Source organism: Cebidichthys violaceus, unplaced genomic scaffold, assembly GCF_023349555.1.
Source record: "Cebidichthys violaceus isolate CVI_PGR_0920_01 unplaced genomic scaffold, fCebVio1.0.p SCAF_1, whole genome shotgun sequence".
Lineage (NCBI taxonomy): Eukaryota > Metazoa > Chordata > Actinopteri > Perciformes > Stichaeidae > Cebidichthys > Cebidichthys violaceus.
The window spans coordinates 2,097,673-2,110,378 of NW_027176262.1; the positions used below are offsets into that span (position 1 = coordinate 2,097,673).

At 40.3% G+C, this 12,706-nt stretch overlaps 2 protein-coding genes across 2 annotated transcripts; both read left to right on the top strand.

Annotated features, from left to right (window-relative positions):
- Positions 1-5,585: 5,585 nt before the first annotated feature.
- On the top strand, positions 5,586-7,526 carry LOC137871428 (transcobalamin-1-like). The gene is made up of 5 exons (XM_068709271.1): positions 5,586-5,701; positions 6,028-6,122; positions 6,278-6,416; positions 6,531-6,658; positions 6,739-7,526. Exons 2-5 carry the CDS (start codon positions 6,056-6,058, stop codon positions 6,798-6,800), a joined length of 396 nt encoding a protein of 131 aa, XP_068565372.1. The 5' UTR covers positions 5,586-5,701; positions 6,028-6,055; the 3' UTR covers positions 6,801-7,526.
- Positions 7,527-9,763: 2,237 nt separating this feature from the next.
- On the top strand, positions 9,764-10,792 carry LOC137871515 (cobalamin binding intrinsic factor-like). The gene is made up of 3 exons (XM_068709392.1): positions 9,764-10,108; positions 10,223-10,350; positions 10,431-10,792. The coding sequence occupies exons 1-3, from the start codon at positions 9,993-9,995 to the stop codon at positions 10,490-10,492; spliced, it is 306 nt and encodes a 101-aa protein (XP_068565493.1). The 5' UTR covers positions 9,764-9,992; the 3' UTR covers positions 10,493-10,792.
- The last annotated feature ends 1,914 nt before the right edge of the window (positions 10,793-12,706 follow it).

The window sequence follows — 12,706 nt, forward strand, 5'->3', positions numbered from 1 at the left end:
TCCGAGCGGCCGACATCAATCGGCGCGCTATTAAGAGACGCTCCCGTCGCTTGCAAGGTTATCAATGCGACGACTTTGACTCGCCGCCGCGGTCGATAGCATTAACAAGTAGCCTACAACTGCACTTATTTCCTGTTGGGCTCGAGGATGAAAGTTCAACGTGCTGATTGGTATGAAAATGACGATGCAGTCAAAAGAACTTTATTGTCGTTGTGGGAGGAGGGGGGGGGGAGGCCACCGTGATTACTCAAACGTCTTGAAGACTATTGAGCTGCCAGAACAAGCAGCAGAGTCGACTGTTTGAAAGTTATAGCTGCTTTCACGCCGTGGAAAGGAAGTGGAAGGAAGGGGGGTCTCGAGGGGCCCCGTCACCGATAATTAGCGATCAATCAGGAATTAGTTTAAGAGCTGGAAAAGAACACAGAGAGCACTATTAGATTGCAAAGATTCACTGCTCTCCAATAATTGCTTTGGATTTTTAAAAGGAGGCCGAGGTCCCCGTTTGTTGACCTGCAGTGTCTCATCACTCCCATCGTGACTCCTTAAAGCTAAATCCACTTTTAAACGTTTGCTCACTTATTTTGTTTACGGTGCATATTAATAATTAGCTGTGGGTCAACGGATCAATTGCTCTCCTGCACAGAAAGTTGACGGCAGTACAAACTTGTTACATATAGAACATATAACACAGTACTAAATACAAATAAAGTATTTAAGACAGACCAGACGGCGACCTCCGGTTCTGAAGAGTGAAGTCAAAGCTTCACGTGTTAAAGCTGCATTCTCTCTAGTGTCCACCAGGGGGCGACTCCTCTGGTTGTATAGAAGTCTAGTCTAAAATGACTCTACTTCTCTCTTGATTTATTCCCTCAGTAAACATTGTAAACATGAGTTTATGGTCTCAATCTCTAGTTTACAGTCTTCTTCAATACAGCATGATGTTCATTTAGTACATTATGCTCCATTTAGAGTCAAACAGACCATAAAGCAGGGGATGATTTAGGGGCGGGGCTACACACTGATTGACAGGTCTCTACAGAGGCGTTGTCCGGTCTGTGAGTTGTCCGTTTTTTCGTCTTACAACTTTAACCCTTTCACACTGTGTTTTCACTTCATGAAAGTTAATTGTTAACATCTTGGTCCACTAAAAATGTCTTTCTCAGCGTTCAGTTGGACTTAGCTCCGCCCTCTCGGGTCACTTCTGGTTGCAAAAAATAAGATGGTGGCTGCCGAAACACAGATCTCTTCTTCCAGTCTATGATGATCACCTTCTAAAGTTTATCCTCTGAGGGGAACAGCAGACTCTGCAGACTGCATATTAAAGCTAACAGCTAACTGCGCTAACAGTGCTAACAGAGCTAACAGTGACAAAGGGACGTGTCCTCACCCTGCCGTGGCCTCAGTGGCTCCACCCTCTTCTTCCTCCTGTGTTCACCTGTCCACCAGGTGTCCTCTTTGTGCTTCGGCCCTGCACACCTGTGACTCCTCTGTAATCAGCCCTCTGATGGGATCCCTGCCTCCCCAGCTGCTCCTCGTCAATGATCAGACTCCAGAGGGTTTTTCTTCTGTCTGTGCTTCCTTGTTCTTACATTCATCTCTCCTTCTTTCTTTTTACTCTTTCCTTTTTCCTATTTTCCACATTTCCTTCTTTCCTCTCCTCTACACTTCTTTTTGTCCTTCCATTGCCGTACTTTTTTAAAATTCCTTTTTCCTTCCTTCCTCCTTCCTTCCTTTAGTACATCCTTTTTGCCCTCCTTCACTCTTCAACTGAGGAGGAAACTCCACAAAATGATTTTTCTTTTCTGCTGTTTTCTTTCTTTCTTAAAAGCCCATAAACATTTTGTCAGTGGACAAAATTTTGTCCACTGAAAAAATGTTTATGGGCTTAATTCAGGGCTGATAACATGAAGGTAAATGAAGTAGAACCTCACAATTATTGTTGTCATCTAGGAGATTTTAATTTAGTTTGAAAGCAAATGATTCTGAAATAAAGACAGGTTCATGGAGTAAATTCATGTTTTTGTTTGATTGAAATTCCAGCTGCAAAAGGATGTGAGGATGAATACATCGTCCTTCTTTAATACATTTTTAATTTAAAAAATCCAATTTAATTTGGGCCTCAAACCTCTGTGCAGGTCACCAGTGCTGAGGTTGTTTCAGGACGGGCCTGGAGGTGATCTGGGTTTGTTGCATGACGGACCAGTTCCAAACCTGTGGTAATGTGCAGGTATTTATGCTTTACTGGGACGCTTCAAAGCAACAGAGGACGCAGAGTGTTATGATGATAATATTATGTGGGTTAGATTAGGTTTTGCACAAAGCTCCCTGTTGTGCAGCTCAGCGCTGCCACATTGTGGCGGATTGGAGACCCTGAGGATGCATGAACATCAGAACACCATGAGTTTAATTAAACTGTTGTTGATTTGAAAAGAACAATTTCAAATGGTTTTAAGAGTTTGATATTGGATCTAAAATATACAATTAATTTCAGTTTGATGAGGATTTGTTTTTTAAACCCACAGGCAAAATGAGCATAAATTCATGCTTATCTTAATATCGTTAATTTGAATGCAATTAACAACATTAATAACAACAGTGTTTGTTATGTTCTGAGAAGCTCAATCACAGGAAATAAGGGCAGAAACGTGTAATTTGAACACATTGGTACACTGATGGCAGAGGCTTCCATACAAGGTGCCATATTAGGTGATGTAATCATTTACACACACTCACAGGCTGGTAAAGAGCCGGGGATCGAACCGACGATTTTCCATCTAGTGGACGTCCTGCTCTACCTCCTGATCCACAGACGCCCCCAATACATAGTATACAAGTGTAGCAATTCATATTGACAATAAATGGTTCATATTTAGTTTATAGTGACATATACTTCTGCCCACATTGACTGGTGATCATCATGTTACTTGTGCATGTGTTGTCAAATTGGTGAAGATGTTTTCTTTATTTGTGTTTTTGTCCATTTGTATGTGTTTTTTTAAGTTGTAGTTCCAATGAACTTGCTTGGACTCTAAGCCCTATGTTTAAGGCCTCTGCTCGAAAATTGCATACTCATCCGAAAAAGAGTATATTTCTGCAACTACAAGGTCTATTGTAATACTTTTTGTGTTATAATAAAGGGAACACTTGTGAGATTTCTTCAGATGTGTAAATATCAGTGTATATGTTACTGGTTAAGAGTAAATGAAGATGACACAGCACAAATTGAACATTTTCAGATTCGCCTAAAAAAAAGAGAAGCACTTTCAGGTTGATTATTTCTTAGGAATGATGTAGCTTGAAGGTTTAAACCTCTCCCAGATCATAGCACAATATGTGACCAGTCTCTGTCGAAATTCTGATTTTGATAAAGTGAAGCACAACAAAATTAGAGATGTTTTAGTACAGAGAGTTCAGGCGAGCACAATGTGTGCCATTTTTTAAAGAAAACTAATACAATCGTTAATGAACAGCTTAACTGAACTCATTAGCATCAACAGTGTAACACTGAATTAAAATAGCATTAAGAACAGTGTAATAGAAGTGCATCACAGTCTAGCTTGTTAACACGTCTTATACACATTGATAGTTAATTTGAACAGCATGAATGAAAACAATAAAGAGAGAGAACACCTTGAAAGAGGACTGGACTGCAGCGTCTGGCTTCTATCCTCAATCTCTGATGACGAGTGACTGTAAACAAACACAAGAAACACAATGTTCTGAACTTCTGGAAAGTTCTATGACATCCAGGATAAACACACTTAAAAAGGAGCTCTGGGTGTGCAACTGTGGGTTAACATGTGCCTCACACATGTTAACACGTCAGTGCAAGTCTTTGCAAAAAGATAATACAACAATACCACACAGTTTAAATCAACAGACATGCCTGTGTGATGAGCTGATTATGTTAGGTGATGTAATGAAGCTAAGACAATGGACCACAATGGACTAACATTCAACACTAAAATGAGTTTGAGCTGGTGTTACCGCTAGCGTTACCTCAACTGTTCATCGTCTTGATCACACGTCGGTGATTTCTGGTCCGCTCTCCATTCGGATAATCGTCCCGTTTGCGGTCCTACAGTCGGTTCAATAAGAGCACAAGTAAACACAAGTTAGGTTACTAACGTTACATCTTAACACTGTAAATGGTGATTAACTTTATTTATGTTAACTTAACTTGCTATGCTGTTAGCTAGCTAACCTTTCTAAGGCTACTTGAACTCGAGCTAGCTAACGTTACAGAGCTAACGTTAGCTCCGTCAAGATTAGCAACCTAATGTAATGAAACAGACCAAGTGAAACATTATCTGAGATGTTAACAGTTCAATAATCATGAAGACAAAACAATAATGGAGGCTTTGAATTTCGGATGATAAGCATAACGTTACCTCGGCTCCTCGGTTGATCTCCACATGGCTGGTGTTCAGAAGGATGAACTGAAGCTCTGATGTCCAGAGTCACGTTCAGGAGCAGTCGGTCACGTCTTTTCACTCAAAAAGGACTTTTAGGCAATGAACAGTTTGAATAATAAAAATATTCTATCGTCATTAGACACATTAACCTACAATAGACAGTACGATGTAGATGGATTGTGACTCATTGAACTTGTATAGAGAAGCGTGTATCCACCTCTTCACAAAAATACTGTATCGTGCTGTTAAATTACGGTAGTCTGCTGTTATTGTTAATCGACGGCATTAACTGTTAATTTACATGCGAGGGATGAACTGTATGTTACAGTTATTATGAAATACTGTAAGATACCGTTGAAAATCCACCGTAAATTTACGATAATTTGTTACAGTGTAGGTTTAGCCTCTGAGGATGCTGCATGCAAAACACCTACAAAATCAGTGTCATCAATGAGCAGAAATATGTGTCACTAGAACCTGAATCATTCATATTTCAATTGGACTTACTTAAACTTGAATAGTTGAATTACAAAACTGAAGAATAGCAAGTTTGGAACTGAACTTTTTATGGAATTGAGTTCAGTTGCTCTGAAACTGTATTTGACCCTCACTGAAAATTCAACTTTATATATAATTCCACATTCAAGGTCCAGGTTAACTTTAGAACGGCATGTAACACCAGCGCCGGGTGTAACCTGTGTAACCTGTGTAACCTGTATAATGGCAGCACTGGGTGTTTCCTGTGTAACCTGTATAATGGCAGCACTGGGTGTAACCTGTGTAACCTGTGTAAAGGCAACAACTGCAAAGTGAAAGCAATTTCATACATGTGACACCCTCTAAAAAGGCGATCTGGTTTGAATCGACATCAAACACTATTACTAATATATATTATATGTACATATATGTATATTTAGCCAAGGCTGATGTATAGAGGGAACCATTAAGTGCATCACCATAGAATACCTTTAAATGAACATGTTCTTACTCTGAATAAAACCTGTTTTAATTAGAGTTCTTTAGTCGAAGGTTGAACTTCCTTCTCTTGACGTTTGAGGAAGATGTGTCACTGTTGCTTCATCTGTGCTTTGTTCATTGTTGCACATGTCATTCTGTGACTCTGAGAACACTTTGGAACGTTAAATGACTCAGCTGGGTATCAGCCTGATGTGTTTCGATTGGTTGTTTCAGAGCTATAAAAGCAACTGAGCAGGAGTCCGGACATCAGGAGCTGGAGCTAACTGAAGGAGGAAGGACTCCCCATCAGATCTCTCGCACCCTTACAGGTCAGTTACTGGTTAGAGTGGGGAGGAAAAGATCATAAGGGCTACTGTAGACTTATGGGTTACCTGTCGTTGGCTCTGATCATTGGACATGCAGTTAAAGGTCCACACATTCTACTTTTACTATTAGCAGAAATAAGTTTCAAAGACAGGAGAGTTTCCATTTGAAGGATTAAAGTCCCGTAGAGAGACGTGGATGAAAACTGGTTGTAGAACGTAAAATCTCGTAATAACTTGTGATAAACTAAGACAGCATTTTTCCTGCTTTTGTAAAAGATCTTAGCGTTTTCTTTAAGGCTGATTTTTGTTTTATTTCTCTGTCTCTGCAGCTAACAGTTCAGTCTGGTGTTCAGCAGAATGATGACTCCCACGCTCCTCTCTGCAGCCCTGCTGCTGCTGCTGCTTTCTGGAGCTCCAGCTGCAGGTAAGCTTCAAAATGTTGATTATTAAAACTCAATGCAAAAATGTCCCCAGCTATTGAGAAGAATCATATTATATTATTGCAGTTATAGGATATTGTTTGGCCTGCTTATTTTAACATTTGATTATTTACTTTCGTACTAACTTCTTTATTTTCAGATTCTCAGACTCCCATCAGTATCAACGTGATGAACTCTGTGACAAACGCTCCCAACCAGACCTACTCCACCCATGTGGTTTTCAGAGGAATCTTACTGGGTGCAATGAGGAGACTGCAGGCCTCAAACGTAGGCTTCAGGTATGAGATCATCACATGATTCATAAATGAGTGAAGCCATGAGAGACATCGACATAAAAGTCATGCGTCTGAATGACAATTTTTTAAAAATACCACCTCCCGTGGTCCTTGCAGTTTCACGTACTCTGAGGATTCAAACTACGGCCCGTTCCTGGAGAGTGTGAACGGTTTGGACAGATGTTCACATGATCGAACCTACTGGGAGCTGCTGGTCAAGAACGGAACCGTCACGGCGGATGTCGGTGAGTCAACCTCTCTGTCTTAATTTTACAGTCATTCTTCCTGTAAATCAGTTCATAATCTTGTTTTTTTGTGTGCGCAGGTATTGGGTGTTACATTCCGAATGCAAACGAAACGATCGTCCTGAACTTCAAACAGTACTAAAGGAACCGACATGGGATCAAAGCCAGAAACCTGTTCAACTGCATGATTGTGTTTTTCAAAGATTAACGTTCAACTAAAACCCATTTGTGTTTTGTATCTAATACAAACAGTTTGATAAATACACATGCAGGACGGAACTACTAACAAGGAAACAGCTGACTTTACTTTTGAATGATTATCTCAGGGATTCCACCGCCACCTTACGGTTCCTGCTTGGCACTTCCTCATGATGCTTTCTTCTTGTTACTTTAACACGCTTTGTTTGAATATTTGAATGAAGACTAATAATAAAATCTCCTCTCCAGCATTAAATCTGTTACTTTTTTCACTCTATTAGCTGGTTTTTACATGAGATGATTCTAGATTGTGTGTTCAAAGGACACAAACAAAAGTTCTCATTATGTGTAGCCTACAATATGATTCTTCTCCCTGAAAGTAAATATTAAGTTTAGATTTTGTCAAGAAGAGAAGTATCTTACTTTAAATTTGCAGTTGTTCCAGAAGGGGAGTTCTGAATGTTCATGAAGTCGATTAAAATCACCACAAAATGACCCTCCTGGTCCTTAAGAGTTGGAAAAGAACACAGAGAGCACTATTAGATTGCAAAGATTCATTGCTCTCCAATAATTGCTTTGGATTTTTAAAAGGAGGCCGAGGTCCCCGTTTGTATATAAAAAAGTATATATTAAGTTTAGATTTTGTCAAGAAGAAAGGTCTCTGTCCACTTTTGATTTAAAGTTGTTCCAGAAGGGGAGTTCTGAATGTTCATGAAGTTGATTAAAACAATCACAAAACAACCCTCCTGGTCCTTAATTAAACCCCACCTCTGCTTTAGGCCTCTGCTCGAAAATTGCATACCCGTACTAAAAAGAGTATATTTCTGCAACTACAAGGTCTATTTTAATACTTTTGATGTTACAATAAAGGGAACACTTGTGAAATTTCTTCAGATGTGTAAATATCAGTATATATGTTACTGGTTAAGAGTAAATGAAGATGGCACACAGCACAAATTGAAAATGTTAATTTTCGTCTAAAAAACAAAAGCACTTTCAGGATTATTATTTCTTAGAAATGATGTAGCTCGAAGGTTTAAACCTCTCCCAGATCATAGCACAATATGTGACCAGTCTCTGTGCAAAGTCTGACTCTGATAAAGTGAAGCACAACAAAATTAGAGAGGTTTTAGTACAGAGAGTTCAGACAAGGTCTCCAAAATGTAAACATTTAAGCGTGTGTGCTATTTTAATTTTCTCATGTACCAAAGTATACATTTCACTTGTATATATCACTAATGGTGTTCAGTACATCCAAATACAGCAGTTTGGGCTTTATTTGTAGGCCAGAATCCTCAGTGAGCCCTCTCTGAGTCTCTGTGTTGATTCAAATCATTTTCTTTTTTTTTCACATCCAGCTCTTCCAGCCCTTATCTCAGCCCCACGTTGGACGATTTTGGTCATTGACACCTCCTTCGACGCGTTAGAGTCAATAGAATTGAGTTAATCCACGTGGGGTAAGATTGACATCACTGTTAGCTAATCAGAATCAAAAAAGTGCCCATGGTCAAACGTAAAATCCAATTTGCTTAAAGTCAAATCATGATATCTGGTCAGTACAGCCTCCTACACGTTCAAAATGAGTTTGAGTGTGACACGGGATATCCGCTGAACAGATTCAAGTGTGGATTAACTGGAGAAAAGGCTTCATTTTCTCAAAACATCAAAAAGTAAGGTGCAGTTTATGATCATAATTGACATTGAGGATTGTTTTTCTGGTGTTGTTTTGCTCATAACTCGGTGATGCTTTGTTGTAGCGGAATATGAGTCATATGTCCGTAATCCACAGGTTACTGGCGATATGTTGAGCTAACGTGTGTTAGCACAGAGCTAGTTAGCATAGAGCTAGAGGCATAAATGTGGCGAGTGCATTTGCCTAGGGGGTACTATGTGGGTTTTGATATTTGGTAATATATTTAGTTTAGTTTGAGTTGTGTTTGGAGTACAAACAGCTGACATGACTTTGTAGCCCAGGCTCTGCTGTTTAATCAGAAGTATAACATCATTATATTCTGTTCCAGATTAGTAAATTGTTTCCCACGTGTTTTATAAAGTCTTCTTCCTGGACCACTCTGGTCCTTAAAGGAGTCCCTCTAGAGGCTGTGCAGAGATACAATGGGGAGGCTTTAAAAACGTGTCAGGACCTTAAGTCAAAGCTGTAAATACTTCTCCTGCTTAACCTCAGTCATTAGATAAAATAAAATAAAGTTGTTTGGATAAAACATGCAAAACCAGATAGTATAATCTTAATAAATATATTTAAAAGTATGAATATATTCAGTTTTTCTCACTTTTACTCTAATTAATTCGTGAGTCCAACAGGTTTAATTAAAAAGCCAAAACATCTGCAGCATTTCCAGTGTTTTTTTCCAGTGCATCACCATCAAATACCTTTGAATGAACATGTTCTTACTCTGAATAAAACCTGTTTTAATTAGGAGTCCTTTAGTCGAAGGGTGAGCTTCCTTCTCTTGACGTTTGAGGAAGATGTGTCACTGTTGCTTCATCTGTACTTTGGTTTTAGAGCTATAAAAGCAACTGAGCAGGAGTCCGGACATCAGGAGCTGGAGCTAACTGAAGGAGGAAGGACTCCCCATCAGATCTCTCGCACCCTTACAGGTCAGTTACTGGTTAGAGTGGGGAGGAAAAGATCATAAGGGCTACTGTAGACTTATGGGTTACCTGTCGTTGGCTCTGATCATTGGACATGCAGTTAAAGGTCCACACATTCTACTTTTACTATTAGCAGAAATAAGTTTCAAAGACAGGAGAGTTTCCATTTGAAGGATTAAAGTCCCGTAGAGAGACGTGGATGAAAACTGGTTGTAGAACGTAAAATCTCGTAATAACTTGTGATAAACTAAGATATGAAGGTAGATTTGTGTCTTTATTACGCAAACAAAAAAATATGTTTTGAAAGCGAATTTCTCGCACTGCAATCAAAAATCAAGTTTGTAAGTGAAAATATATAAACTGAGAATAAATTATTTGTTAGTTTTGCTTATGAAACTATAATTTTTGGTTGCAAAACAAAAACCTTTGCTTTCAAAACGAAAAGCTACGGTTTCAAAACGAAAACCAAAACGTAAAGCTACGAGTTGAGTTTGGACGTAGTGGGCGGGGCATACGCTGCTGAATGAGCCAGGAGTTTCTATTGGTGGGTTCCAACCAGACCTACTCCACCCATGTGGTTTTCAGAGGAATCTTACTGGGTGCAATGAGGAGACTGCAGGCCTCAAACGTAGGCTTCAGGTATGAGATCATCACATGATTCATAAATGAGTGAAGCCATGAGAAACATCGACATAAAAGTCATGCGTCTGAATGACAATTTTTTAAAAATACCACCTCCCGTGGTCCTTGCAGTTTCACGTACTCTGAGGATTCAAACTACGGCCCGTTCCTGGAGAGTGTGAACGGTTTGGACAGATGTTCACATGATCGAACCTACTGGGAGCTGCTGGTCAAGAACGGAACCGTCATGGCGGATGTCGGTGAGTCAACCTCTCTGTCTTAATTTTACAGTCATTCTTCCTGTAAATCAGTTCATAATCTTGTTTTTTTGTGTGCGCAGGTATTGGGTGTTACATTCCGAGTGCAAACAAAACGATCGTCCTGAACTTCAAACAGTACTAAAGGAACCGACATGGGATCAAAGCCAGAAACCTGTTCAACTGCATGATTGTGTTTTTCAAAGATTAACGTTCAACTAAAACCCATTTGTGTTTTGTATCTAATACAAACAGTTTGATAAATACACATGCAGGACGGAACTACTAACAAGGAAACAGCTGACTTTACTTTTGAATGATTATCTCAGGGATTCCACCGCCACCTTACGGTTCCTGCTTGGCACTTCCTCATGATGCTTTCTTCTTGTTACTTTAACACGCTTTGTTTGAATATTTGAATGAAGACTAATAATAAAATCTCCTCTCCAGCCTTAAATCTGTTACTTGTTTCACTCTATTAGCTGTTTTTTTTACATGAGATGATCATAGATTTATTCAAACAACCTTGTTGAACAAAAGTTCTCATTATTTGTAGCCTACAATCTTATTCTTCTCCCTGAAAGTAAATATTAAGTTTAGATTTTGTCAAGAAGAAAAGTATCTTACTTTAAATTTACAGTTGTTCCAGAAGGGGAGTTCTGAATGTTCATGAAGTCGATTAAAATCACCACAAAACGACCCTCCTGGTCCTTAAAGGAGTTCCTCTAGAGGCTGTGCAGAGATACAATGAGGAGGCTTTAAAAACGTGTCAGGACCTTAAGTCAAAGCTGTAAACTGGACTCACTGTTCACCTTGATGCCTTCAAACTCCACCAACAACAATACAAAGATGCCCTCAACACCGCTCGCTCCTCTCACTACCCCTCCATCATCCAATCTGGCTCCAACAACCCCAAAACGCTTTTCTCCACCATCAGCAAACTCCTCAATCCCATGGACACCATCTCCACCTCCTTTACCACCAGCAAATGCAACTCATTTCTATCCATCTTCAACGACAAAATCATCGCAATACACAACCAGCTGGCTGCTCACCTCAATCAGTCACACTTCAAGCTCCATAATCCTTACGAACCCTTCCAATCCGGCTTCTGTTCAAAACACAGCACAGAAACCGCCCTACAGAAAATCACAAATGACATACTTTTCTCTGCTGACTCTGGCTTCCTCACCATCCTCATCCTCCTTGACCTCAGCGCCGCCTTCGACACTATCAACCACTCCATCCTCCTCTCACGTCTCCAGTACTCTCTTGGCATAACTGGCAATGCCCTCTCCTGGTTCACCTCATATCTCTCAGACCGACATCAATTCTTTGCAATAAACAACTGTAAATCCTTCACCTTCCCAGTTGCCCACGGTGTCCCCCAAGGTTCCGTGCTTGGTCCCTTCCTCTTCATCATTTACATCCTTCCCCTTGGACAAATCATCCGTCGTCATGGTCTCGAGTTCCACTGCTATGCTGACGACACCCAACTCTACTTCTCCTCCAAGACCATCACCTCAGTCACCCACTCCACTCTCACCACCTGTCTCACTGATATAAAATCATGGCTGCAACAGAACTTTCTCAAACTCAACTGCAATAAATCTGAACTACTCATCATCGGCCCTAACTCCCTCACCCGCTCAGCCCAGACCTTCTCTCTCAACATCGTCACCCCCTCCACCCAGGTCCGCAACCTCGGTATCATCATTGACCACATCACCAAAACTGTCTTCTTTCACCTCAGGAACATTGCACGCCTCTCATCCATGCCCTCATAACCTCCAGACTCGACTACTGCAACAGCATCCTCTATGGCTCTCCCAACAAAATCCTAAATAAACTCCAATATGTTCAGAACTCTGCCGCTCGACTGCTCACCTCCACTGGCCGCAATGAACACATCACCCCGGCCCTTCGCAACCTCCACTGGCTCCCAGTCAAATACAGTAGACTATAAAGTGCTACTCACCACCTACAAAGACCTAAACAACCCGACCCCTCCCTGCCTTTCAGACCTCCTCCCCCTTCACGCCCCAACCCGTTGCCTCAGGTCCGCCGGTGCAAACACTCTGAAGACCATCAGGACCAAATAGTTACTAGTAGTAGTAGTTACTACTCAGTATCACTGAGTAGTTTTGTTGTCTAAACCTAACTAAGTAGTTTAGTTGTCTAAACCTAACTGAGTTGTTTTGTTGTCTAAACTGAACTAAGTAGTTTTGTTGTCTAAACCTAACTAAGTAGTTTAGTTGTCTAAACCTAACTAAGTTGTTTTGTTGTCTAAACACAGTTGTGTTTAGACAACAAAACTACTTAGTTAGATATAGACAACACAACTAAGTAGTTTTGTTGT

What these genes read in the sequence shown, in the direction of transcription:
- LOC137871428 (XM_068709271.1), top strand. Translation starts at nt 6,056, where the DNA reads ATGATGACTCCCACGCTCCTCTCTGCAGCCCTGCTGCTGCTGCTGCTT. An exon ending in TTCTGGAGCTCCAGCTGCAG is followed by an intron (nt 6,123 to 6,277) that starts GTAAGCTTCAAA and finishes CTTTATTTTCAG; the next exon opens with ATTCTCAGACTCCCATCAGT. An exon ending in GCCTCAAACGTAGGCTTCAG is followed by an intron (nt 6,417 to 6,530) that starts GTATGAGATCAT and finishes TGGTCCTTGCAG; the next exon opens with TTTCACGTACTCTGAGGATT.
- LOC137871515 (XM_068709392.1), top strand. Translation starts at nt 9,993, where the DNA reads ATGAGCCAGGAGTTTCTATTGGTGGGTTCCAACCAGACCTACTCCACC. An exon ending in GCCTCAAACGTAGGCTTCAG is followed by an intron (nt 10,109 to 10,222) that starts GTATGAGATCAT and finishes TGGTCCTTGCAG; the next exon opens with TTTCACGTACTCTGAGGATT. An exon ending in AACCGTCATGGCGGATGTCG is followed by an intron (nt 10,351 to 10,430) that starts GTGAGTCAACCT and finishes TTGTGTGCGCAG; the next exon opens with GTATTGGGTGTTACATTCCG.